The 27117-nt window shown below is 38.8% G+C and overlaps 1 protein-coding gene across 1 annotated transcript in view; it reads right to left on the minus strand.

Annotated features, from left to right (window-relative positions):
• THSD7B (thrombospondin type 1 domain containing 7B) overlaps nt 1–27117 on the minus strand; it is a 384726-nt gene that overhangs the window by 247498 nt on the left and 110111 nt on the right. The window contains exon 6 of the mRNA XM_049615274.1: nt 23507–23704. Within this exon, the coding sequence (XP_049471231.1) occupies nt 23507–23704 (198 nt within the window). The remainder of the gene's footprint in view (nt 1–23506; nt 23705–27117) is intronic.

Consider the following 27117-nt stretch of genomic DNA (forward strand, 5'->3'; position numbering starts at 1 on the left):
TTGGTGTTTACTTTTCTACTTAATGTGATTGTAAGTTTGGGTCTTCTCTGCCTTCTACTTATGCTGATGTTGTGGGGTTTGCGTAGTTTTGTTTGTTACTCTCATTTTTCTTTTTTGGAGAAGTTGGGGATATCCATTTTATATGACCTGCATTGCATTGGCTATTACCTCAGTGAATCTTTACAGGAAATCTGTGAGGTGAGACTATTAACCCATTTCCCTATGAGAAAGCTAAGGCTGAGAATTCACACTCATTTAATGCATAGCTGAAGAGATGAAGAGCAAAAAAAGCAGAGAGTTGGGAGTAATACCAAGGATGCACAAGTTTATTTCTGTGATTTGCCGTCTAGGCCTAAGAAATGACACGCTTCAAGGCATGCAGATCATAAGTTTTGTATGCGTTTCCTATTCTGTGGCTTCTGGCTTTCATATCCTAGTTTGTATAATTAACATTCCTTAAAGAACAAATTCTTGATTTTATAGGAATCTGCTGTGTTTACAGAAAGTCCAATGTCATGCCTATCATTAAGGACACCAATAAGGCGGACACAGTACTGCCAAGAGCATCCACAGCAATTCTCTCCCTTCAAAACCTGGGTCTGCTACCTCAGGATGCTTCCTTACCAATGAGATTTGTCATGTCACTTCTTGTTTCCATTTCACAGTCCTCTCAAAAATAAGCTAACATGCTCACATACAACCCAGCTTACCTACATACACAAATGCCCAGGAGTGTATATGCACACATACACACACACATACACCACTACTGGTGTGGCCTGGGTACCCATCACATTGCTGGATTGTGGAGGGGTCTGGTAAGTCATGGCAGATGGGCTGGTTGTGGAAGTAATAAATAGTTTACTGTGGATTGGTAAATGGTCACTCATCCATCCATCCCTAGTGCCCCTCCACGAGCCAGCCCGGACCCTCTGAAAATAAGTCATATAAACACACACACACACACACACACACACACTCACATACATATATAAGCACAAGAAGCTCTCCTTTCTTAACTATGGAAAATACATCAAAATCAGACTTTGAAGCAAAATGCCCAATAATGTAGCTTAATATGAAGACCTCACTCAGCATTTTCTATGGTTCCTCATTACTTGGCCCAGGTTTTGAAATGGATTTTAACATGCATTTATTGAATTAGCAGGACTTATTAGATTCAATATATATACTACATGAATGAAAGCACGCAGTTACAGCAAGAAGCATAAAGGTGGTGTGCAAATGACAGGTGTGAAAAAAATAAGCGTGAATGTTTCTTATTCATGTGGCAACTGCAAACTCTCACTATTCTGGAAAAATATCCATTGCTTTTCTGTTTCTAAGCTTTCCTTTTACAATTCTTTGCACTTTGAATTCTCCAGCTCCTATTTCTCATCTCCAGTACACAAATCACACCAATGCTTTGGGTCTCCTTTCAAATACCATCTTATCTAGAAAGCTCCCCTACCAGAGAGAGCCAAAGCATAAGAGACTCTTAAAAACTGAGAACAGACTGAGAGTTGATGGAGGATGGGAGGGAGAGGAGGGTAGGTGATGGGTATTGAAGAGGGCACCTTTTGGGATGAGCACTGGGTGTTGCATGGAAACTAATTTGACAATAAATTTCATATATTAAAAAAGAAAGAAAGAAAGAAAGAAAGAAAGAAAGAAAGAAAGAAAGAAAGAAAGAAAGATCCCCTACCAGAACCACCCTGGACAGAAAAGACATCCAAGATTGATTACCAACAGCACTTGAACTACTCTTCCCTTATGACTTTTTCCATGATCACACCATTTCTGAATTCATACTGTTCACATTGTATGCTGCAAAAGTCTTAGAGTATATTTTCTGCATCTTCCTATATCCCAGAACACATATGCTCACCTTCACCATGTCTTATTGAATAAACACATGCTATATACTGATACCATATTATTTATGATATAGCCGTGATCAAACTGGAATAAATGCAGACAGATGCAGGCGCTTTCCCCACCTCATCTCTTCCCCCACTCTGTGGTGAACTCTTTAATCCCAAGAATTCTGTGGGAGGTAAAAACGCACAAAACACAAACTGACAGCAGCGATTACTCTTCTAACAATTCACCCTAAGGAAAGCATAAAGATTTGCTTGTACAATATTCACGTCAGCATTATTTATAACAGCCAAAAAAAGGAACATCCTAAATACCCAACCATAGGTGACCCTTTAAGTCAAATCGTGGTGCATTTGTCCTATGGTATACAATGAAGTTATTAAAATCTGATGTAGAAATGGCAATGAGAAATAATGAAATGTGGCCTTTTGTAGCAACGTGGATGGAACTGGAGAGTGTTATGCTAAGTGAAATAAGTCAAACAGAGAAAGACAGATACTGTATGTTTTCACTCTTATGTGGATCCTGAGAAACTTAACAGAAGACCATGGGGGAGAGGAAGGAAAAAAAAAAGAGGTTAGAGAGGGAGGGAGCCAAAACATAAGAGACTCTTAAAAACTGAGAACAAACTGAGGGTTGATGGGTGGTGGGAGGGAGGGGAGGGTGGGTGAGAGGTATTGAGGAGGGCACCTGTTGGGATGAGCACAGAGTGTTGTATGGAAACCAATTTGACAATAAATTTCATATTTAAAAAAAAGGTAAAAAAAATCTGATGTAGAAAAACATGTAAGTGATGAAGTGCTCATAACACAGTGGATGTCCTTCTTCAGTATAGACACTGTAGTCCATTTATGCACAACTAGGGTTGCATAAGCCCCACAAAGGGGGCATATCTGGGAGAGAGCCTATCAAATGGAGGGAACCAGAGAGGGCTTCCTGGAGGAGACGGCACATAAGCTGAGATGAGTGGCTGAGGGAGGTGGCAAGGGAAGTACGAATGTTGTATAGAACACACTGTGTGAACACACTGCGTGTGTTGGCACACAAAACGGTGTGAATAAAGGCTTAGAAGAAAAATAGGTTTGGGGAACCCCAAGTAGTTTACTAAACATTATACTCAGACACCTAGTAAAGAAAGTAGCCAAAGTGCCATGAACACCAGGCTCCCTTACTCCCGTGCCAGGCTGGCTCAAAGCAGAAAGGGAGCTCCTCATCCCAATCTGAGCTCAACTGTGTTCCCACATAAGCCTTGAGGATGCAGCAGAGGGACAATGAAAATAGAAGGGGTACTTACAGAATTCTCATAAGCTTTGGAAAATAAATTATATATGGACTATAAAAGAAACAATGATATCTTGTTATAACAAACTAATGTGGAGAGGACGAAATTGAAGAGGAAAACAAATCCTGCACTAATGGACAAGTGTTTGAATAAATACCTGCCAGGCCAATAGGTGAAGTGACCAAGGATGGCGATGGTGGCACTTTTAAAACTGCTTGCCATTCCCAAGAAGAGTGACTTCACCCGCAGAAGGTTATTGCCAGCACCTCTGCCGGCTAAGCAAGCCCTCATTAGGAGAGAAACCCTCCTGGTCCCCCCAGACCTTTGTAAGGGCAATGGCACACTGCGGTGGGCAGTGTGGCTTGCATGATCCCCTGTCAGCAGCAGTGTGCCAAGAAACTGCAGCATCTCTCGACCCTGGCTTAGCCCCATGACAAGTGGTCCGCCTGAGGAGACACACAGCGATCCACAGCCACCTGCCTCCAGGCTGTCAGTAGTCAGCCATCTCCCAGAGCAGCAGTGACAGCTGACCCGACAAGTGCTCCATCAACTCTCCCCATGAGGGAAAAGGTGCAATCCCCTAAAAACCTCAGAAAAAAAACCCCTACATTTGTCAGAAATATGATTTCCTGACATGGTGAACTGCAGATCATTTCCTCTATGAATTAAACAGGTGGATATACATATGTTCTTTAGCCAGCCCCTGGGGAGCTGAAGTTGTCGCTCTGATCCTTGAAAGCCCGGAAACAATGGCCAGCAGAGTCATGCAGTACAAAGACCAAGGCTGTAAATACCTGAGGATACTTTTGCCAAGTGTCATCAAAATCAATGGGTTCAGAAAAAGAGCAAGCTCCCTTGCTGCAGGCGGGGCTGGAAGAATCCTTGTCACCATGGCAATCCCACACTCCCAACCCACCTCCGAGATGGCTCAGAGCAGATGTTATGAGGTTGAGTCATAATATGCTGCCCAAACTCAGGCAACCTGTTCCAGTCCTTCAAGCAGCCTGGACACAAAAGAATTAAACACCGGCAATAAAGCAATGGATATGAACTATAATGTACTAAGTGGCTGATATGTCCAAATTCTGAGTAACACATGACATATATGCTGCCTCAGGTAAGCCTCACCACAAGCTTGTAGAGTTCATAAAAATCACCTCCATACTGTCAACTATGAAAAATACTGAGGAGACCAGTAAGAGGTAGACAATCACTGGTCAGTGAAACCCAGAAGAAGGCTTCAGTCATTTGGACCTCTGCAGACTTAATTGTGGGCTACTCCCCTCTTTTTAATCAAAAATATTTTCTGGCAGCCTGGATTAGGCTTCCACACAGAGGTGACCTGATGCAAGTTGCTGGACCATGTTTAAGGGCCGAACTAGGTAAAGTCTAAAGTATTTTCCATGGTTGAAACTCCCTGATTCACGTGAGCCTTACAAAATTCTAGGCACGGCGGGCAATTAAGAATCATTAAGCCAGTTTCTATTTTCAAAGAGAATATATTATATGAAAGAATCCCAAATTAAAATATACAGTTGAGCAATTAAGTGTAAGGCTGTGTAGTAATAACTACATGTGAAATAGGAGAGGAAGGGAAGAGTCAATTAAGGCAGCATAGTCAGAGAAGTCTCCAGCTGCAACACAAAACATGGTACCATGGCAAGTCGAGGAAGTAGAGGCAAGTGACCAGAAAACCCAGATGATGAATCCTGAGGCTCCTGTGGAGAGAACAGACCTGCTCCTGAGCTCCAGAGAGTGTAGACCACAGATGACTTGGTCCTAAATGGTTAACCTATAAGCGGAACAGGAAAGAACAGCGCCGATAGTAGACACGGTGGATGTGCACAGCACAGGATCTCTGCTGGGGACTGTCATAGGGCCTATTTACACATAGCTGCTTGTTTTAACTTTCTGATTATTTCTGTCATAGGTTCTTAGCAACAAACATGAAAGTTCTTCAGGAGAAACCAGTTTCCATGGCAAGAATTTTCGAAAACCTTATTTCTAGTGGAAAGAGCTGGCCCCTGGGTTTCACGTAGCTAGGGGGTGACTCCGCATAATATAACAGCAATGTGAGAAGAAGTGAGAACTGAAGGTGATGTGGATGGAGATCAAAGGGGAAGGTGAGTTGCCAACTAGCTGCCAAAGGTGAGATTGAGTTGAAGAGACACGGTGGCTATTGTGTGGGGCTGAGCATGGGAGAATGACTATGTGTCCAAACCTGAATATTTCTGAAATTGAAAAGGGGTGGCATTTGTGATTATGGAAGGACAATGGGAATAAACAGGGTTTTGCTGAGTGAACAAGGGTGAATGGTTATTCTATAGAAAACTCTCTAGCCTTCCTATGAAACTTCAGCATAATATACATTTCTCACAGATGCCTGAGTTTAACTCAGTTTAATATCTCAGTTTAATATCATTAGAGGGAAAGAAAGACTTCAAGACATCCTGAAGATGGTCACACCATAGAAAAAGCAGCATAAAAAAGAGGCTGCTCCCAAGGACTGCAGAGAAATGGGTAAGACTTGGTCAACCTTAGAATGTAGATGACCGCAATCCCTGAAATGTCATCACTGGGAATACTCTTCTAGAATGTGTCAGTATGCAAATTGCAAATAAAGTGCTCAGTGCTCAATTTGAAGAAACTCTTGAGGAAACATAATTAGGTAGGTTTCTTCAAAGGCATTCTTCTTGGAGCCCTTTCTATAACAATGATGCATTAAGAGTTTCCATAAGAGAGATAACATGTGCAGCATTTTCCACTTTTATTTAACCAGAGAATCTCTTTTTCCAGGTTACTTATTAGGAAACCCTGGAACTAATGTCCCATGGTACATGATTTGGAAAATTCTCTGTTCAAGGGATAAGGTAGATTTCCAGATGCAATATCTACCCACAATGTTCCAACTCATAAACTCAGGAACATCAAAGTAGCCCTGCCTTTACAAATGGAATATCCATTTGCTGACAAATGGATGGTAGAAAGAGGACTTGGCAGGCTGCAAGGTGACTGGATTCTAATCTTAGCTCTACCTCTCTTTGAAAAATGAAACCCTTTTGAAATCTCAATATAATGACAGGGTTGAATTCAATGCCTAAGAGTCCTTTGGCTCATAAATCTTATGATTCCTATGGTGTCATTAGGGAGATCTAGCATTATTTTAACTCATCAAACAAATACTGAGTGCCTACCATGTGTCAGGTACTGTGCTAAATTTTAAGGCTACAGGATGAGCAATGAGGCCTTTCCTGCAGTGTGTAGAGCTGGAATCGTTAATCCCCTGGGGAATTTCCATCGAGAGCAAAAGATTTTTTTTACATTTAGCATAAAAGGGGAGCCTGGGTGGCTCAGTCGGTTGGGCGTCCAACTTCGGTTCAGGTCATGATCTCCAGTTCTTGAATTCAAGCCCCTCATGGGGCTCTGTGCTGAAAGCTCAGAGCCTGGAGAGCCTGCTTCAGATTCTCTGTCTCCCTCTCTTTCTGCCCCTCTCCCCTGTGCACTCTGTCTCTTTCTATCTCTCAAAAATAAATAAATGTAAAAAATTTTTAATTTGGCATAAAAATCTCAGATATTGAATATATACATTCCTCGGAAAGAGTGTGGATGGGGGTATATTTGAAAGAAGATTAAATAATATTAAAATTGATTATCCAAACTAGGGAACACTGAACTATTTTTGGAACCAACAAAGGAAGTCCTGGTTGAACATTCTGGTCTAATGGCCACAAGATAATATCTCATTCAAAATAAATAACATATCTCCTTCATCACAACTCAGCACCTTCTCTTGGCGTTCTCATGTTTTGCCCAGAGTGGTAGTCCTGGTGTTATTACTCTGGCATTCATTTCAGGTGTGCCAGATCACCTTGCCAAATATTGGACTTCTAGACTCTTAAAAGCAAAAGGGTTGGGAACACCTCTGCCTAAACTGTGCACTGGCCACTCACATTTAGTAAAGATAATAACCCCCTTTCAGGAAAGAACTTCAGTCAAAAACAATCATTTAGAATTCAAAACACTCCCTGCCCTTAAGCTTTGTGTAAAACTGGCACGGGTGCTCTATTTGGTGGGACACTGTGTAGAACACACAAATCTAAGGAATGGACTTGTAGTTCCTTCCTGACATGCACCCACACACTGGTTGGTTCACAAACCCACTGTCCATATTAAGCCTTGAGAAGCCACATTACCATTCCCCAGTGCCCACCTCTCTCTTCACAGCTCTTAGACTAAGTAGTTTCTAAGAGCAACACCTACAAATATCAAAGATTAGGCAATGGACTGTGCTTTCACAGACACAAAAGGACTTCAGATGTCATTCTCTGGTGAATGAATCAAAATATGACATAAGGAAGAATGGCCCATACTCTGTGTATCCCATCCCTGAAGCCACCTGGATTTTCTAAACAGAGTTTATAAAAGGCACCAAGGATAAAACTCCATAGCCATCCTGTGGCTAGAAAGTCCTCACAGGTGTTCTTCATTAATAAAGTTTTGTTTTGTTTTTAATATGTTGATTTTATTGTAGGGAGCTTATTCTCTTCTGGTTGGGTATTTGTCATTTCTGGAGCTCCTTTTGGGGATACTCATATATTTGATCAAGCATGTCATTTTTATTCTCCATAACTCTACAAAATTGGTTGTAATACACAGTCAATGTGGGAATGATAAAACAAAACAAAAAGCTGAGTTGGGAAGTTATTAAGTTATAAATTAATTCATATAATTCAAGAAGAGCCAAAAGTTATTCCCAATAATTCAATTTTGGGTAAATAGAATGAAGCCTCATAATCCAAAAACCTATCATCACCTCTAAACAGATTTCAAAATAGTTTTGCCCCATCCATGCCTTATGAATAGATTTCTAGTACAGACCATTTTATTATTTTCTCTCCCCTCTGGCTCCCAAACTCCCTTTTCTCCTCTTCCCAAAGATATTGGTCTAAGGAACAGGAATTTTAGGTGTAGCTAGAGATAGAGAGATACATAAATAGAGATCTTGAGACAGAACATAGATGAACATATAGACATATAGATATGGATTTTTAAGTTTTACTCCAGATAACATAAGGATAGAAATACTATTCAATTTCCCGTATGAATTTTTAAGTTTTTCTTCTAGATTACATAAGGATAGACATATTGATCCTTTTCCCATATGTGTGTGTGTGTGTGTGTGTGTGTAATTTTAAAGTTTTTCTCCTAGATTACACAATTATTTAATATCTGTTTCAACTCCATGTCCCTAGAGAATCCCAGGATTCAGTACCTAAGACTTTGGAAGTACATTGGTTCAAATATTTGCCTTGTGATCTCAGATAAGTCATATAATTTCTCTTGTCTTCAATCTCCTCTGTCGTAAAATGAGGGTAAGCCACAAACTCCTGACCATCATGTAGGGCTGTTGTGAGGAATAAAATGAAATAATGTAAGTGAAAGTAAGTGTTTTTTACAGTGTAAAGTAGTATATAAATGGAAGGTGCCATTATCTTTAATCAAAACCACCAGAGAACACATGCATTTTTCATCCTTATTGCACACCATAAACAAATTTGAACTCTAAAAATGAAATCAGCCCAAAGTAAAATGTTAGAAATGACAATAAGTCATTTTTCAGAACAAAGAAATTGATTTTCCATAGATGTTCTTTCCTGCTGCATGTAAAGACCTATATCCATCAATGCCTAGGTCCCCTGTTTTGACAGTGGGTGTAATTATGGCTGATCACACAGTCACTTGGCTCATGTTACTATCAGAGCTTGGGGCCACTATGTTTCCTCCCTATTACCACAGGGATATGTCAGGATTTATAGCAAATTGTGCTGTTGCCAAGACATTTTTTTAATTAATTAAAAAATAAAAACCATTATTTTCAAGAATGTGATCTAAGCCTGAAGCTTGAGCTATGTGTGTACTTTCCAGTTCAAAAGTTCTAAATCTTTTACAATCATCACTTTCAAGCAATGTTTTCAAATATCAAACTAGACTGACTAAAGATTACCAGACACTCTACTTTTACAGACAAGATCAACTTTAAAGAAAAATCAAGATACCTGCCAGACCCTCCATTAAGCCTTTATATTATTTTATAAGAACTCTCAAAACCAGCTATATTGTACCAACATTCATTTCTGGTTTTTGGTAACTGAGCTGTCATTATGTGAGATGTTAAAAATGGGGGAAGTGGGTGAAGGATATAAGAGAACTCTTTCTACTGTTTTTGCACATCTTTGTTTTTTTCTGTAAGTCTAAAATTAGTTCAAAATAAAAAGTAAAAAATAAAATACAAATCTTACAAAATAGTATCCTATTCTTATGAGTCTAGACACTAAGCCTCTAAGAGATGAATCATTTGACTGAATTCGACTATTGTTTCCATTACTTTATACCATCAGTTTAGTCTACAAAGTATTTAAGGTAGCTCATTTACATGAAATAAAAGATAATAATTATAATAAAAATAGCTTATATTTTTAACCACATACCAGGAATTGTCTTAAGAACTTGACATATGGATGCTTGCTTGGCTCAGTTGGTTAAGCATCTGACTCCTGACTTTGGCTCAGGTCGTGATCTCCCAGTTCCTGAGTTCAAGTCCTGCATGGGGCTCTGTACTGACAGTTCAACAGTGAGGAGCCTGCTTGGGATTCTGTCTCCTTCTCTCTCTGCCCTTCCCCCACTTGCTCTCTGTCTCTCTCTCAAAATAAATAAAAATAAACTTGAAAAAAAAGAACTGACATAGAAGAAATCAATACCTACATCAACCTACAATGCAGGTCTTATTCTAATCTCCATTCATACGAGAAAACTAACGTGCCAAGGAGATCAGTAACTTGCTCAAGGTCACACTTCTAGCAAGTGGCGGAAGGAGAATGACACCCAATAGTATACAAGATGACATTCAAACAGCAGAGAAGAAAGGCAGAAACTAAGGGGGAACATGAAGTAGACCCAGGAGAGAAGCAATAAGGAAGCCTGTCAACAGCACAATTTTCAGGGTACATTCAACAGAAGCTGATCAGGAGATGGGAAAGCATCTTTGATTTGGGACTAGCCAGCATTTCTCCTAAAGATCCTCATATAGCAGGCAAATAAGCACAGCAGAAAGAATCGAACTTGCATATCCTCTGAAGAAGTTACAATGAGTTTTATGGGGAGGAGTATTATACCCTGACACACTATAGGCAGCCGATATCACAGCAATAAGTGATTCTGTAAAAAAAAAATTCTGTAGGATGTCAATATTATGTGCTCCAGGGACATAGCTCTCATCTTCTCTGACTTAATCCAGGAAACAATTTTGGTATATCTTGACTAATATTGTTTCTCTCAGCTGCACTTGTGATAAATATTGGATGGAGATGGTTTTGAGATTATGCTCCTTCCAGTTTCCTATAGAACGGTGTTCTACTTATCTCAATAAACACACTCTCATATGCCACACTATCCTTCCAAAGAGGAAGTCAAGCTTCTCCCTCACATCATTCTCCCACACCCACTGGAACATATTATAAAGTAATAAACCTCATTTATTAATCATGGAACTGACTGGTCCTTCTGAATATGTAAATTTCCTATTCTCCTGAAATCTAAAATTTTAACTTCCAGAATGATCTTTTTTGCGTGTGGTTTTCTTTTAGTTGCAATGCATACAAAATATGCTGAAAATTTCATCTTAATTTTTATTATTTAAATCACCTGGTTAAAATTCATTATTTAATTAAACATAACCTTTTCTTGATAACTTTGGGAAAACTGGGCTTTTTTTTTTAATTTTTTTTTATTTTGACAGAGAGAGAAAGCATGAGCAGGGGAGGGGCAGAGAGAGAGGGAGACATAGAGAATCCCAAGCAGGCTCCCTACTGTCTGTGCAGAGCACCACATGGGGCTTGATTCCATGAATTGCAAGATCATGACTTGAGCTGAAATCAAGAGTCAGATGCTTAACTGATTGAGCCACCCAGGTGCCCCAAGACTGGGCATCTTCTTGCTTGCGTTTTCCCATCAGGAGAAATCCTCCTGGTGGTGACTACAAATACGTGGGGTTCATTCTGAGCTGACACAAGGACTAGAGGACATGACTGGCATTTTATGGGGGAGATTCAGGGATGATAAGTATCTGTAGGTGCAGGAAAATCAAGAGCAATATAGAACTATCCTGTCCAAACTGGCAGTAGAGGATGCACAGCACCAGCCTCTCTTGCAGAATAGTGTGGAGAATCTCACCTCTCCTGAGAGGTGTCTAGCCTCTGTGCAAATGCCTTCAGTGACAGCGAGCTCCTTACACTAGTCACCATTGCTAAGGCAACAAAAATGGAACCTGTATTCACATTTTAAGCCAAAGTTTGTCATCTTTTAATTTCTACCTGTTTGCCCTCTAAAGCAGTATGTCTCAGGAAAATCACGTCCTCAATGAACACTTTCAGTTTATTTTAATACACTCTGATATGATATTAAGAGCTACTTTGGTGTATAGAAGTCTGCTTGCTTTTTACTCCCTCAACTTCACAAATTCCTTGAATCTCAAAATATAGTGTCATGGGCAGTTCTGTTATTGCCTCCCTGGAGGAATACCTCTACTCTGAAGGAGTGAAAATCTAGTTGTCCCTTAGTAGTTGTCTCCCACCTTCTCCTTTGTGACTTTGCATATCTTCTTTTTCAGAGATTCTGCTTCTCTTTCTACTCCAAATCCAGTCTGATGAATAAATTCTATGCTGCTTAGCTGTCTGAATATGATCAAGATTAGAACTAAAGTTGCCAGGGAAAACCAGATAAGTACTATATGTCTAGTTCAAATACACCTTGTTGTGCCAGAAGGAAACGTGTGTGGGCTATATGTTTTCATTGTACCTGATGACCTCTCTCCTGCTGCTAGCTCAGATCAAAGAAAAGAGAGGCAAGATGCTTATTGTGAGACTAGAAGTGGGTTTCAACTTGTGGACACACATCAGTCAGTTGGCAGTGGATGCCTTGAGTGCAGCGTTTAGAGTGAATTTCAGGGTAAGTCTCACATAACAAACAAACAAACAAAATAACATCTTAACTAATGAAAGTTATTTCACAAGTCTGAGACATGGCAGTGCTGATGCTGCTGGTGCCTGTGCTCTGCATTTGCTGACACTGATGAAGCAGAACAAGCACAGGTTTGGAGTCCTAGGTCTGGAATTCAAACTTCTGGTGTCAGAATTTGCTAGTTGAGTGACTTTGGGCTATCAACATTTCTGGGCTACAATGTTCTCATCAGTAAAACTGGAATAATAGTAATACATCCCAATTGGGCTGTTGTATAAATCGACTGAAATGACTCTTTTAAGTTCTATAAATATTTATTGAATACATCTTAATACACCAGACACTCTGGCATCATGCCAAGAATAAAATGATGAATGAGTCAAGGTCTCTGCCCTTGAAAAACTAGGAGTCAAACGGGAAGAAAAAGAAAGCAGATAATTTCAATATAAAGTGGTAAAGACGTTAATAACTGAACCACAAAGTGTTATGAGAACACAGGAGACAGGCACCCCATCATTTAGAATGACTTGTGCAGCAGCTAAAATAAACTCCAATAGAAACTGGCTTTTACAATAAGGAAATCTATTGTCTTACTTAACAGCCAGTGCTCAGACTGTTGACTAATGGGCTCAACAATGTCCTCTAGGACCCAGAGTGTCTTCACAGGTTTTCCCTACTGCACACAGGAATGCTTTCACCCAGAAGTTACATAAACTGTAGATCATACCATGGATCAGGGAAGCAACTGAAACAACACCCTTCTTTTTTCATGTCCCTCTTCTCACATCCCATTGGCTCAGATGGATTCAACCTGGCACATTTCTGAACCAACCATCTATCAAGCAAATAGGATTATCATAATTGACAAATAATCTGAGGTGGGTGGTAACTTTAATGTTTACCTGAGAGTCCAGAACAGCTTAAAAGAGGTGGGATGGTAGGGAAGGGATGGTTTTCTAAAGGACATTAATCCAGGTTTTCAAAGAATGAGTGAGATCAGACAAAGGAAGAAGAAGATGAGCATCTAAGGCAGGCGAATAAGTGACTGGAGGCAAATTCCCACAGAAGTAACAGAGGTAAGAGTAGCACTTGGTGTGAGCTATGGATTTTCTAGATGTCTGTTGTTGACTGAAATCTACCTCAGGACTAAGGGAAATACCAGGTTCTTAAGATAACCCTAAATTAACATTCAACACTTTTTTACCCTGTAGTTTGTGTTTCTTTGATGTAAAATATATGATTTCTCTAAAATAATTTTTGATTTCTACGTCTTAGATATTTCTCCATGGAAAATGATCAAGTTCTTTGGGATAGCAGACACTCAACTCAGTAAGTATGGAAAGAACAGCACAGCAGAAAGGCTTATACACTATGAATTCTTAACTTTGATTCATTAATCACTTAGATACAGTACCTGTACTAATTATTTCAATTTAGAAATTCAGAGTTAACTATAAAGTCTAAGTAAAATTTTTTCTAGCCTAAATAAAATTTCCTTCTAATTGATTTTGCATGGGATGGATAGGTCTTTCCAGGAGATATTTCTTTCATTATATTTTCCCTAAAACACTCAGATGGGTACAGCACAGGTAAGCCTGTGATTGCATTTCCTAATCTAGTCATATTGGTGATCCTATCAGTGAAAATTACTCCAGCATATGAGAAATGTGTTTTAATCCACATACCTTACTTTTCCTATGTCTACATAAAGGGAAAAGTGGGGAGATGCTCTGTCAGGAGTTACCAGCCAAAGGCCATATGAAACAGCCAAATGACACTTTAAAATGCATCTCAGAATGAGAAAACAAAGTTATATCCCTGTGACTAATGCTAACTAATCCCTGTTAGTAACACTAGTAGAATATACAATGGAATAGGGAAACTCAGAGCTTGCCCAGAAAATCGAAAGTAATGGCAAGGGTGACAGTCTCACATTAATTCCCATTGGAAGGTCAGGTTGACCATTTAATCATATGAACTATATTTTGAAGAATCAGTACAAGCTATGGTTTGTTTTGGTTTTCAAATCCTATGGACCGGGAACAGAAAGTAGACAGCCATTGAGAATTTCAGAAGAGATAGAAAAAAGAGACAGCCTTTCTATGAGACACACAGGCACACTCAGGAAGCAATTTCTTTTCAGGTATTTCCAAATATTAAAATCTGGAAAAATCAGACTATAGTTAATGGGGTAGTGATGTTAACACAGTCATGTCCTTGGGAACCTTGGTAACAGAGTAAAAAGACAAAAGCTAACTTGCAATGTCTAAGTATTCACCAGGGTAGAAAGAGGAAGTACTTCAAAATACAGTATCTGTTTATTGACAGGCAACGTACAGTAAATATATTTAAACCGCATTGCAGTTCCTCTCTCTTTAACATTTAAATTGATTCACCATTTACATCTACTCCCACCTTCCCATCAAACATGGATAGGGAAACTGATTAGAACAAGTCTCTATTTTTCTCTTTTGGATTCCCTCATTGCCAAGCATTATTAAAATTTCACCTTTAATTTCACTGCAAGACATCTAAATGAAAGGGAATGCAGAACTTGGCTACAGGAACTCTCAAATTTAATCTCTTTTGCAGTCTGATTCCTGTAGCGTGAATAGCAGCCTGATCTTATTGGCACTTTCAACTGCAAAGTCAGGTTCATTTCAAAATTTAATACAACGTATTTGTCATCACCACACTTCCCTCAGTAAGGACACTGACACCAAACTGCTACCAGTTGGTGGTCTGAAAAAGATAGCTTGCTGAAAATGAAAATTCTCTTCTCTAAACCTAAATAACTCATCTCACATATTATGTGTCTTCTGTTTCTGCAAGAGTACACTATTGCTTTCCACTATTTGATCTTTTAGTAATCCATCTAGGTAACAATAAAGAAATAAAAGAATATTTACTCACTGCTTGCTTCTGGAAAGACAGTAATATATTTCATAGATTTCAAGAATAACTTCCCCAGCAGGAAACAAGAAACAACAGATTATAATCAATACTATTGTTGATTCTAAGTATAAGACATATCTGTCACTGCTGTAGCCTACTTCTGTTATACACAAACATTATGAGGTTGCGTATAGGCCCCCTTCTGCATAGAGCAGTGCTTCTCAAGGTGTGGTCCCTCAACCATCACCATCAGCATCACCTGGAAACTTATTAGAAATACAGATCCCTAGCCGCATCTCAGACCTACAGAATCAGAAACTCTGGAGTGGGGGCCACTCCATTTGTGTTTTGTTTTTTAATTGAAGTACAGTTGACACATAATGTTACAATAGTTTCAGGTGTACAATGTAGTGATTTGACAAGTCTATTAGTTATGCTATGCTTATCACAAGTGCAGCTACCATTGGTCATCACACAACACTATTAAAATACCATTGACTATATTCCCTGCGCTGTACCTTTCATCCCCATGACTTACTCATTCCATAACTGAAGCCTGTGCCCCTCACTCCTCTTCACCCATTTTCCCCATCCTCCCACCCCTTCCCCTCTGGCAACCAGCAGTTTGTTCTTGGTACTTACAGGTCTGTTTTTGTTTGTTTGTTTGTTTGTTTGTTTGTTTTTGAATTCCATATATAAGTAAAACCATATGGTATTTGTCTTTCTCTGCCTGAAGTATTTCACTTAACATAATAGGTACATCCATGCTGTTGCAAATGGCAAGATCTCATTCCTCTTTCTGGTTGAGTAATAATCCATTGCGTATATATACCACATCTTTATCCATTCATCTATTAATGGATACTTGGGTTGCTTTCATATCCTGACTATTGTAAATAATGCTGCCATGAACACAGAGATGCATATATCTGTTCAAATTAGTGTTTTTGTTTTCTTTGGGTAAAAACCCAGTAGCAGAATTACTGAATCCCATGGTAAGTCTATTTCTAATTTTTTGAGGAACCTCCATAGTGTTTTCCACAGTGGTTGTACCAGTTTACATTCCCACCAACAAGGCACAAGGGTTCCCTTTTCTCCAAAACCTCACCCACACTTGTTATTTCTTCTTTTTGTTATTAGCCAAGCTGACAGGTGTAAGGGGATAACTCATTGTTGCTTTGATTTGCATTTCTCTGATGACTAGTGTTTTTATAATCCCACTGGGGGATTTTCACACTGTAGTTTTTGAATGACTGATCTATAACAAAGGAGATAGAGAAATATGCTCCCCAAACACTTCAGACCCAATTTTCCTATACAAATAATTCCTTTAACATTCCAAAGACCTCTGTTTTTCTCTTGTCCTTATTTAGAAATATTCCAATACACTCTGGAATCCACTATAAAATGAAAACATGAATAACCTAGCTAGCCTTCCCCTGAGAGTCATAAAATAACTCAATTGTTGGAAAACAAGACTCAGGAGGATTGTATAAGTTACCAGTATTGTCTAACTGGTAAAGAAATGGGATTCACTAATGGTTTTATGCTTTCAAAGGATGGGGGAGGGGTGCAGAAGCAGTATACTGAAGCCATCTGATATTACCAAATACTTGTAGATAGTGAGGGTTGTTCAAAATTTTGAATGGGATCTCATGATTGGCAGTATCATCTCTTCCAAGGAAGTTGTTTCTTTAAATATTATCGACATGGTACGACTGGAATTGGATCCTCTATCTGCTGCAGGAATGGATCCATGAAATATCTTTTCACACATCCTTGTCTCAGTTTGAGTCATACCACAATAAACCCTTTGACAAAGATTCTTGGGCAAGTGTTTACTGGGGAGTTACGCCAGAGAACCAGTGCAACAGTAGGGGATGAGACAGGGAAGGAGGCTGAGAGAGGGTGTGTGATCAAAGGAAGTCACCATGATGAGTAGGTGGAGCTTCCTCTCAGTGGGAGCTCTCGGAAACAGCAAAGAACATACATCTCAACGTTATCCCATCTGAAAGGCAAGGGCAATGATTTTTACAACTCCCAATCATGGGTTGAAGGCTGCTCCCTGGGATTGTTAATTCCCTGGCACTGCTGACTGCACTTCTGTGGGCAGAGAAATTCCCCAGGCAAACAGAAGCAAGCCATGTCAGCTGGAACTTGGGGGCTGATATACACAGAAATGGTAAATGGCTGAGAGGATCTGAGCAGGAAACAGTGCATGCTAAGTTTAGCTATTTCAAAAAGGCTGTCTCTGGATTTGCACTGCTAATATAAAATGCATGTCCATATTTATTTCCCTATCCTTCGATCCCTCTGAACTCCTGGCAATACAGTTTTTAAATTCCCAAACCTTATGCAAAGGTAAGTGTGTGTATGTGTGTATATAAGTGTTTGTGTGTGTGTGTGTGTTTCTGCTCAAAACAGAAACAAATAAAAATAACATAAGATGAAAATAATAGTTGCTTTCTTATAACTTTAAACAATTGAAATTACTCTTATCCCTTCCAAAATGCACATCTTAATTAGCTACATACTTATTTCCATGAAAGTGCTCACAACTTTTAGAAAAATTTTATTTGAAATTTATTTTGAGGCTGTGTAATCTCTGTGGTGGCTCTAATATGCAGAGTCTCTTTAACAGGTTGATAGACCACAGACTAGTACTTGTGTGGCAAAGAAATATCTCACCGATAATTTATTCTTTTGTCTTCCTAAAATATAAGAAAATAAATATTGTGCTAAAATAGCAGTTAGAAAACCTTGTAAGACAAAGAAGAAGCATAGAAGAGAAGTAAAGTAGTGCTCGATGACCAAAATGACATACAACATGATCAAAGGGTTTAGAAAATAGTACTTGAAACCACAAAAGGGGTTTTATTTAGAATTCCGATGAATAACTTGTTATCTGGAGTTTGACCTTCTTTTCAAAGCTAATCTAAAGAACATTTCTTGAGATTTAAAGATAAAAAAATAAATAAAACAAAACTTCCAATTCAATCATAGATTTAAAAACATTAAAAAAAAATTAACTCACTTCAGTTAAATGATTAACCTAGCATGCTTTCTACCAATTAAAGTCATCCTATGGGTACTTATAAGCACATGCTTATGAGCACATGCCATTTTATCCAAGATTAAATATCACATTTTTGGATTGTCCAAGGTTAATGATGCAAGGCAATAACTCACAGAAAAATGCCTCTGAAATGAAAAGCAAAGTAACCTTAATGATGGAAAATCATTCCCCAAGCTTTCTGTGCAAATATATACACCACTTAAGGAAAATATTTGCATGGAGAAAATCTAGTGCAACTGAAAAATAAGTATCCCTCTATGGAAGGGGGCATTCCAGTAACACTGGAGAACTCTAGTTCCATGTACTTGTCAACATGTGAACTTTGTTCTTCTTAATGTATTAATACTCTGTGTTATACCAACACGGGTATTTGCTTTTTCCAAGTACAGAATGTACACCACATTACCTCCAAATAAAGATGTTTGCCGAAATATACAGACACTCTTTTTTTTCTCAAGATAACCTACTCTGCAAATTATGGAGCAAAGCACTTGGTGAGTACTCAAGGTCTGACTGCCTAGTAGACAGTCTGGTGTTTATCCATTGACCCTGTGATGTCATCTGTCCACTTTGCATTACAGAGACATGAAAGATGATAAATAGTGATCATATGTCAGTCACTAGGAATGTTGTCCACTGCCCTAGCATTATGGGGATTTTCCCAACCTACTCTGGGAAGATGGTATATAGTGGTATACCTTCATCAACTGCCAGTGAAACCTGGCAACAATGAACTAGTTACGCATTTGAGAAACAAAGTTTAAAACCCAGCATATTAACCTGATAATCTAAAGGAGAAGTAGGTTGGGCATCCAGTTTGCATCACAGTCCATTTATTTTCAAATGTCTACTTTGACTTGCAGGAAACCTGCTTGTCAATGAGACAAGAAAAACCTATGTATATTCTATACTCAGTAGACTTCTATTGACCCAGATTAGTGATAAGATGTTGTGCAGAGGAAAGAAATCAAAGTTCATCGACCAAAGTATTAGAAATCAGATACAAATCAGAATACTCATTTGTGCAATCTTTTATACAATTTTCTTCCTAAAAATAAGTATTACTAACCCATTGTTTGCTACAATCACAGGCTGGATGAGAAATAGTAACTTCAGTAAGACGGGACACTATCACTAATAAATCAAAGTAGAGCATGAGTCAAAACATACCTCTACACAGACTGTAGAAATTCATAAATGACTACTTGGATCTTTGATAGTCTAAAGTCGATTACATTCTTAAACTAGCCCACAAATTTTGGTTATCTCAAATTGTTACTTACTGGCTTCAATGTGACAGAGATTATAGATTTTCAAAGGCTCCAAACTAATTTTTTTTTAATTTGAGAAAGAGACAGAGAGAGAGCATGAGATTGGAGAGGGGCAGAGGGAGAGAGAATCTTAAATAGGCTCCACACTCAGTGAGGAGCCCAACACAGGGCTCAATCCCACGACCCTGGGATCATGACCTAAATGAAAATCAAGAGTTGGGACATTCAACTGACTGAGCCACTCAGTTGCCCCTAAACTAATTATTTAAACACACTTCTGGGAAAGACAAATATTCTTTCTAGTGGCACAAATGCCCAAGAAGACACTTTGAAGAGGCCTACAGAATCCTGATCATGGCTATGTGGAAATCTCTTGGTTCCACAATCTGAATGGGATATAGATATTTTGCAAGGGGTTTCAATGTTATACACACACACACACACACACACACACACGTGTGTGTGTATGTATATATCATATACATATGTGCACGTACCATACACATATATATATATGTGTGTGTGTGTATATATATATATATATATATATACATATATGAAAAAGTTACCCTTACAAATTATAGCAGGACTTAAGTCTGATTAGATCTAATATGAATTTGTTTTGTTTTGTTTATTTCTTTGTTTGTTTACCAAAATGAAGATACTTATTTTGGTCTTACCCAGTTAACTCTAAATAAATTGTGAAATAAAGGGCATATAAAACAATAATAAATTCAGAAAGATGAAAAGAAAACTACCAAATGTTACTAGAAAAAAAATCACAGCTGACTTATTAAATATATCTCAACCGTTTTTTTTCCCTTCTCCAAGCATTTAAATGAGTGTCAACAGTTCTGGCAGTTCCTGCAGATACGGAAAGACCATGATAATATGCAGAGAGTTAAAGAGAAGCACTTTTCTGTTCAACTTCTATCATAAATTAACCAGAATCTCAAAGAAGCTGAATTGCAAAATGTGCAACCAGACCACATTTTCAATTTCTCACTGGACAAAAGACTACTTCAGCTACCAGGCTAGCATGTTCTTGTAACCATGACTATGGCTGATACCCCACAAATGATTAAGGAGCCATCCAAGTATGTAAACACCATAAAGACTTCATGGAATTGATATGAACCAGTAGTAATTTCTACTTTTCCCCATAGAAATCAAGAGTTAGGTCAATGTTGAAAAATAGCCATTTCATAGGGATAAGCAATAAAACTCTAGAAATGCTATACAATGGTAAAATGGATATCTCTGTAGAAAGGATTCTGCATCCATTTTCAGTGGGACAGTATGTGTGTGTTGGGGGAGGTGGGACAATTTCCCCACACCACACCACGGAATTCTCCAACACCAACTGGACATCCTAATATTCAACTCAGTTCTGACATCACCCAGAAATAGCATCAGATTCCACAAGGAAAAGTCTTGGTCCTACAAGACCACCCTCCCCTTCAGAGGTCAACTGTAAGCCCAGGTGAGCTATGCTTCTAACCAACCAGCTACAAATTTGAGTTTCCCACAACCCCCTCTTTGGCTTTGATTAATTTGCCAGAGTGGCTCACAGAACTCAGGAAACCTGTTTTACTTACTACATGACCCTTACTACATGCCTGGTTGACTGTGAAAGATGTAATTCAGGAACAGGCAGGTGGAAGAGATGAATAGGGTGAGATATGGGGAAAGGGCGTGGAATTTCCATTGCCACTTTCCACAAATCTCCACAGTGTTCACCAACCTGGAAGCTCTCCAGACCCCCAATTCTTTTTATTATTATTATTATTTTTTATTTTTTATGGAGGTTTCTTTACATATGCACAAGTCATTAAATCATTGGCCATTGGTGTTTGATTCAACCTCCCCTCTCTCCCCTCCCTGGCAATCAGGGGGTGAGACTGAAAGTTCCAACCCTCTATTTGGTTGGCCCTTCTGGCAACCAGCTCTCATCCTTAGGTGCTTTCCACAAATCACCTCATTACCATAAACCCAAATGTGGGAGAATGGTGCTTGTTATGAATAACAACACACTCATTTCTTTCTCTTTTTTTTGTTTTTGTTTTTGAGTAATAACATGCCCATTTCACCTTTACAGAAGCAACTTCAGGAATTGAGGACAAAAGACCAAATGTAACAAAAGATGCTCCCATTGCTCTTTTTGCTCGGGAAGTTCCAAGAGTTTTAGCAGCTCTGCACCGGAAATGGGAAGAATATGTATTTCTAATTATAAATCACAATCATATCACACTCTGCAATACTACAGAAGACACAGATTGTGAAATTGTGAAAAACTCCCCAGCCCTATAGACATAATACATCATGACAAGCCTCTAATACCTGCTGTGAGATGACAAAGCCTGACAGTAATTTGTCTTTGGGACTCAACCACACAAAGCATCTTTTTGATTCCACAGCTGGAGGTTGGGAGGAAGAAGTGATATGGTTATTCTAATACTCATCATTATTTTCATATTATATAAGAATGCTCTTTGCACAATTCCCCCAGGGCAGAGAACAGTAATAAATGTGTATTATAAGAAAAATAATCTTATAGCTTATTTTGAGTGGTTATGTGCCAGACACTTCACTAATCACTTTTATATAACCAGTTTAACTCTCACAATCAGTGAGAGGTAGACTTTATTACCCCTATTTTAAATCTGAAGGAAAGGATGCCTCCACAAGTTAATTAATTTTCCTGAGTTCATCTAGCAGGGGAGTAGCAGACTTGAAATTCCAACCTGGCTGATTTAGACTCCAGGTTTAAACCTCTATACTACTCTTCCTGAAATCAAAGAAAAGCAATACCACAATGATCTTATTTGCCTCTGTTAATAAGTTGTACATATATCATCACAATTCAAAAATTATTTGGTAATGTTAGAAGCCACTATTAGTTTTAACAACTTAGCTAATACAGCCTGTTGTTGACCTCTAATTAAACAAATACCTTTCATGAGATAACTGATTACACTGCCTGACAAAATGTCTATCTGCTAATTATGGTGGTGGGAAAGAAAGAAAGAAAGAAAGAAAGAAAGAAAGAAAGAAAGAGAGAAAAAGAAAGAAAGAAAGAAAACAGATCAAAAGCAGGAGGAAAGGAAGATTAGAGAAGGAAAGAAAGAAGAAAGTGAGAGAGGTAAGGGCAGGAAGAGAGGGAAAGAGAGAAAGAGGGCTGCAGGGGGAGACAAGAAGGAGGGAAACAAGGAAACCATTGCTGAATGTCAACCCTGTGTGGATGCGAATAGCCACTCTGAATCCACTTTGTAATTTCCTTCTATTCTATGGATTACTTCACTCCATAAGTCAAAACGTTTCCCTCCACCCATCAAGAGCATTATAAATGGGATTAATAAACATACCAATATTCTTCCAAGAGACTGATTTTTTTAACTGTAGGATAAAGGTTTACAAATGTCACTTTCCTCATTTCCATGTGACTTACATGTTTTCTACATGTTTTCTAAATCACCCTTCATTTCAAACAACCATTGTACTACAAGGTTGACAATGAAGCAAAGACACCACTGTTTACAGTTTTGCAAATCTTGACAATTTAGATTTTAAAACGGTTCTTTAGAAATGTCAGTATTATGTCTAGAACTGAGTGTAGTTGAATGTTCCATAAATGAAAAGATATAGCTTAGTATTTTTTTTCCCTTAACTTGGAGAGAATTGTAGCCCTGGAATCTTTACAAGGTAGTATTTGTTAATAATATATAAAACATGTTACATATTGACCTCAAAAAAGGCAAATAAAACTTGTTTGGTATTGATAAGTTGAAAACTACCCAGAGGAATTCTGTATTCTATTTGTCTTGATAAATTAAGAACTGCACAAAAATCTCTAGCTTCACTGTGTTGCACTGAGGCATAATCATATACTTTTCTTTTGGACTATGTGGCCTCACATTAACTCAAGACTGCTTACTTTGCAGCAATTTAGCACGTGGCCTCAACATAAGTATTCAAGGATAGGAAAGCTGTTTCCCTCCCTTGGGAAAACGACCTGTTTGAGAGCAGTGACGTGTAATAGTAATAGGGCAGCTCTCACTTAACAACACATATGTCTTTGCCTCATACCTCGGTCATTCTGGCACACAGCCTTCAGGATGCGATGTCCTTGGCCACATTTTCCATGATCGGGGATACAGACGCCTTCAGACATCAGCCATCGGTAACACATTGGATCCTCACAAGGAACAGACTCCACCAAATGAGGGCAGTGGCCCGCAGGCCCTGTGGATTCCATGAGGACATGGCGCTGCCTCATTCTAAATCCTGAGAAGAAAAGAAAAAAAAGTTTCACAGGATTCAACTTTATCCATCAAAACAAACAAAACAAAACAAAACAAAACACCAGCAGCAACTAGAAAAGAGATAAAACTTTTATTTTAATCTCTATAGTCCTAAAAGGTGTATGATTTCAAGGTGTTTTCTTTTATGGGAAATGGGGTAGGGGGATACAAAAAGAAAGGGAAAATGGAAAAGAACTAGAGCAGAGACTCTGTCTTCCAAGACTTAACAATCTTGGAGAGGCCATACACAAACACACAATCAAATGGAGTAGCAAGTAGCACTGGTCCAATGGCATCAATACACCAATAGAAATAAATGAAGACTCACAGAAATAGCCTAACATAGATAAATCCACATTTTATTTTTTCTGTTGTTTTTGACATTTTGCTTATTCCACCTTAAGTTGAAATACATCTACATTTTGACATACCCCTGGTAACTAAGAAATTCACAGCTTTATGCCCGGAGATTTCCCTGTATCCCTTCCTTGACATTACATTCCAGGTCAGCCTTCCCTGTAAACACAGCATCTCTTTGGACTGCATTCCTCACCTTGGCTAGACATGGGTCCCTGGACTATTATTCAGTTAAAAAAAAAATGTATTGTGGGACTACAGCCCAACATCACCTGTAATAAGGATATATATGGGCCTTCGACTCTATAAGCTTACAGAGTCATAAACTCAGTGTTGCAAGAGTCAAACAGGTACAAACTGAGGGAAATGAGTCAATTGTACAACTGTAAGGAGTCCTGAGTTGTGTGGTGAAATGGAAGATGTATGCTTGCTCTGTAACAGGTGGCCATAATCCTGTTTCCATTGGCTGCTGCCATGAGGGAATGTGGAATTTATCTAAGGAGACAGAAATCCAAGTTGTGTTTTGTTTTTATAAGAAATCTCTCCATTTTTAACTAATTTATCATTTTTAAAAAACAAAGTGCCCTAAAATTAAAGAAAAAAAAGTGACTGAGAACTAGATACAACTCTTTAGTCTATGAGGTTTTTAATCTCTGGCCTTTATTACATGTCACTTCTGAAATTTTTTCTTAATTTTTTAAAAATATTTTTATTTATTTTTGGGGGAGAGAGAGAAAATGCAAGTGGGGGAGGGGCAGAGACAGAGGGAGACAGAAAATCCAAAGCAGGATCCAGGCTCTGAGCTGTCAGCACAGAGCCCAATGCAGGGTTTGAACTCATGAACAGTGAGATCATGACCTGAGCCGAAGTTGGATGCTCAACCAACTGAGACACTAAGGTGCCCTACCATGTCGCTTCTAAAGGCTATGCCTGCTTTCCATGGACCTCATATTTTAACTTCCATTCTCTAACACATTAAATTCTGTTAACCAATTTAATTCTTTTAATTCCTTCTTTTTAATGAAACCAGTCTTATTGGGAGATAACATTTTAAGGAATTATTCACTTATTCCTTCGGCTGAGTTAAAAGAGAGAAACAGCAGACAGACAGACTTTGATAGGAAAATAGAGAGCTTGAGAACACTGAATGCCCAGCCTGAGAGTTAGATACCCTACTACTATTCCCACAAGAGTCAAGGAGAAGAACAAATTAGGGACCATGGGAGTCACAAAGCCAGGTATATCTCTCTCCCATATTTTCCAAAGCCATGCCTATTTTCCCACCAATAGTAATGAAATGAAAGGTTACCAAGCTCAAGGTGTAGTGGGCAAAAGATTCACTCCTGTAAAATTGCACAACCAAGGAGGTGTGAACTAATGGACACATGGTTTTAGGCCATAAAAGGGAGCCACGCTTCCTTAGAATATTACAGGGTTGGGAAAGTATTTTAGATAAACCACCTCAAATGCTCTTTTTGGGTTTTCTTGGTCTAGGGTTAACCTATGAAGTCCTTTAATTTATTTTTTTAAGTTTATTTATTTATTTATTTATTTAGAGAGAGAGAGAGAGAGAGAGAGAACATGCAAGCTGGGGAGGGCCAGAGAGAGATAGAGAGAGAGAATCCCAGCAGGCTTAGTGCTGTCAGTGCAGAGCCCAATGTAGAGCTCGATCCCATGAACTGTGAGATCATGAGTTGGGCCAAAACTAAGAGTCAGACTTAACCAAATGAGCCACACAGGTTCAACTTTAAGTCTATGTGTTTATTTTGAGAGAGAGAGAGGAAAGAGCTCTTTTTAAAAGAGAGTCTTTGATTCTTACTTTGATGATCAGCCACATAGGAGAAGGCATCATTCAGCCAATCAGAGACCACATTCATGATCATGGCATTGAAAATATTAAGGTCAGGGACAATTAAAACAAAAGATGGCTTCTGCCATACTTCATACCTACAAGCCTATGTCATTAATTAGTCAACATAAAATATGCAGAAGGGTTTAGGTCCCTTCCTGGGCCACCTTCAGAAGAGACATAGGAAACATACAAGGTTCTCAACTACACCTGATGCTCATCCAACGATAATGAACTCCAAGCTCTCAATGCCACACAACTTGGATGAACTCAAATCCTTTTTTTTTAATTTTCAAAAAAAGTTTATTTATGTATTTATTTTTAGGGAGATAGAGAGAGAGTGAGAGAAAGCAAGCGGGGGAGGGGTAGAGGGAAGGAAAGAGAGAGAATCCCATGCAGGCTCTGCACCGCCAGCACAGAGCCTGGTGCAGGGCTCGAACTCACAAACCGTGAGATCATGACCTGAGTCAAAATCAAGAGTCAGATGCTTAACTGACTGAACTACTCAGGAACCCCAAATGACCCCTACTATTACAAATAATGTTCATATACTGCTTACTTATCCTCTTATGTTTGCTCTTATTTAGTCGGTATCTTTGAGCAGGACATAGCATAGGTCTCCATGATTTACAAGGTTTCACTACTGTGTCAGAAACTTAGCAGTCTTTCCTGAGGATTCTGGATATCCTTTAACCTAGAGCTTAGTGCCATTAAGGGGTATGTAAAATTTTCCTCTACAAATCAAGTTGCATCCATCTCACCATAAATTTATAGATTACATCTCCTCAGTCAATAAATTCTTCTAGTCTTTCATTTGTATTGCCCTTGTCCTGACTCTAACTAGAATCAAATCATAGCAGAAGCTCAGCATTAGAACAAAAACCTTGCAGTCTCCTGTTAGTGCTTAACTTGAATCACACATTGGTGTTCATGTCTGCAATAGACATCATGCTTCCCCTGGGTGCTTCTGTTCTGAAAGATACACAACTGCTAACTCCACAGTGGCTGGGGCCAGCCAACCACTTACCTTCATTTGCTGAATTCCATATTAATCAGATAGCATCATTCAGTAAACATTAACTGCCATATGTAGATCACTGTAATGTACTGTGGGAAGCCACAGAAGGAACAGAAAACATAAATCTATTCTTCACAGAGCATATAGTCCAACAAGGGGAAAAGGTACGTGC

The sequence above is a fragment of the Panthera uncia genome (assembly GCF_023721935.1).
Source record: "Panthera uncia isolate 11264 chromosome C1 unlocalized genomic scaffold, Puncia_PCG_1.0 HiC_scaffold_3, whole genome shotgun sequence".
Classification (NCBI taxonomy): Eukaryota; Metazoa; Chordata; class Mammalia; order Carnivora; family Felidae; genus Panthera; species Panthera uncia.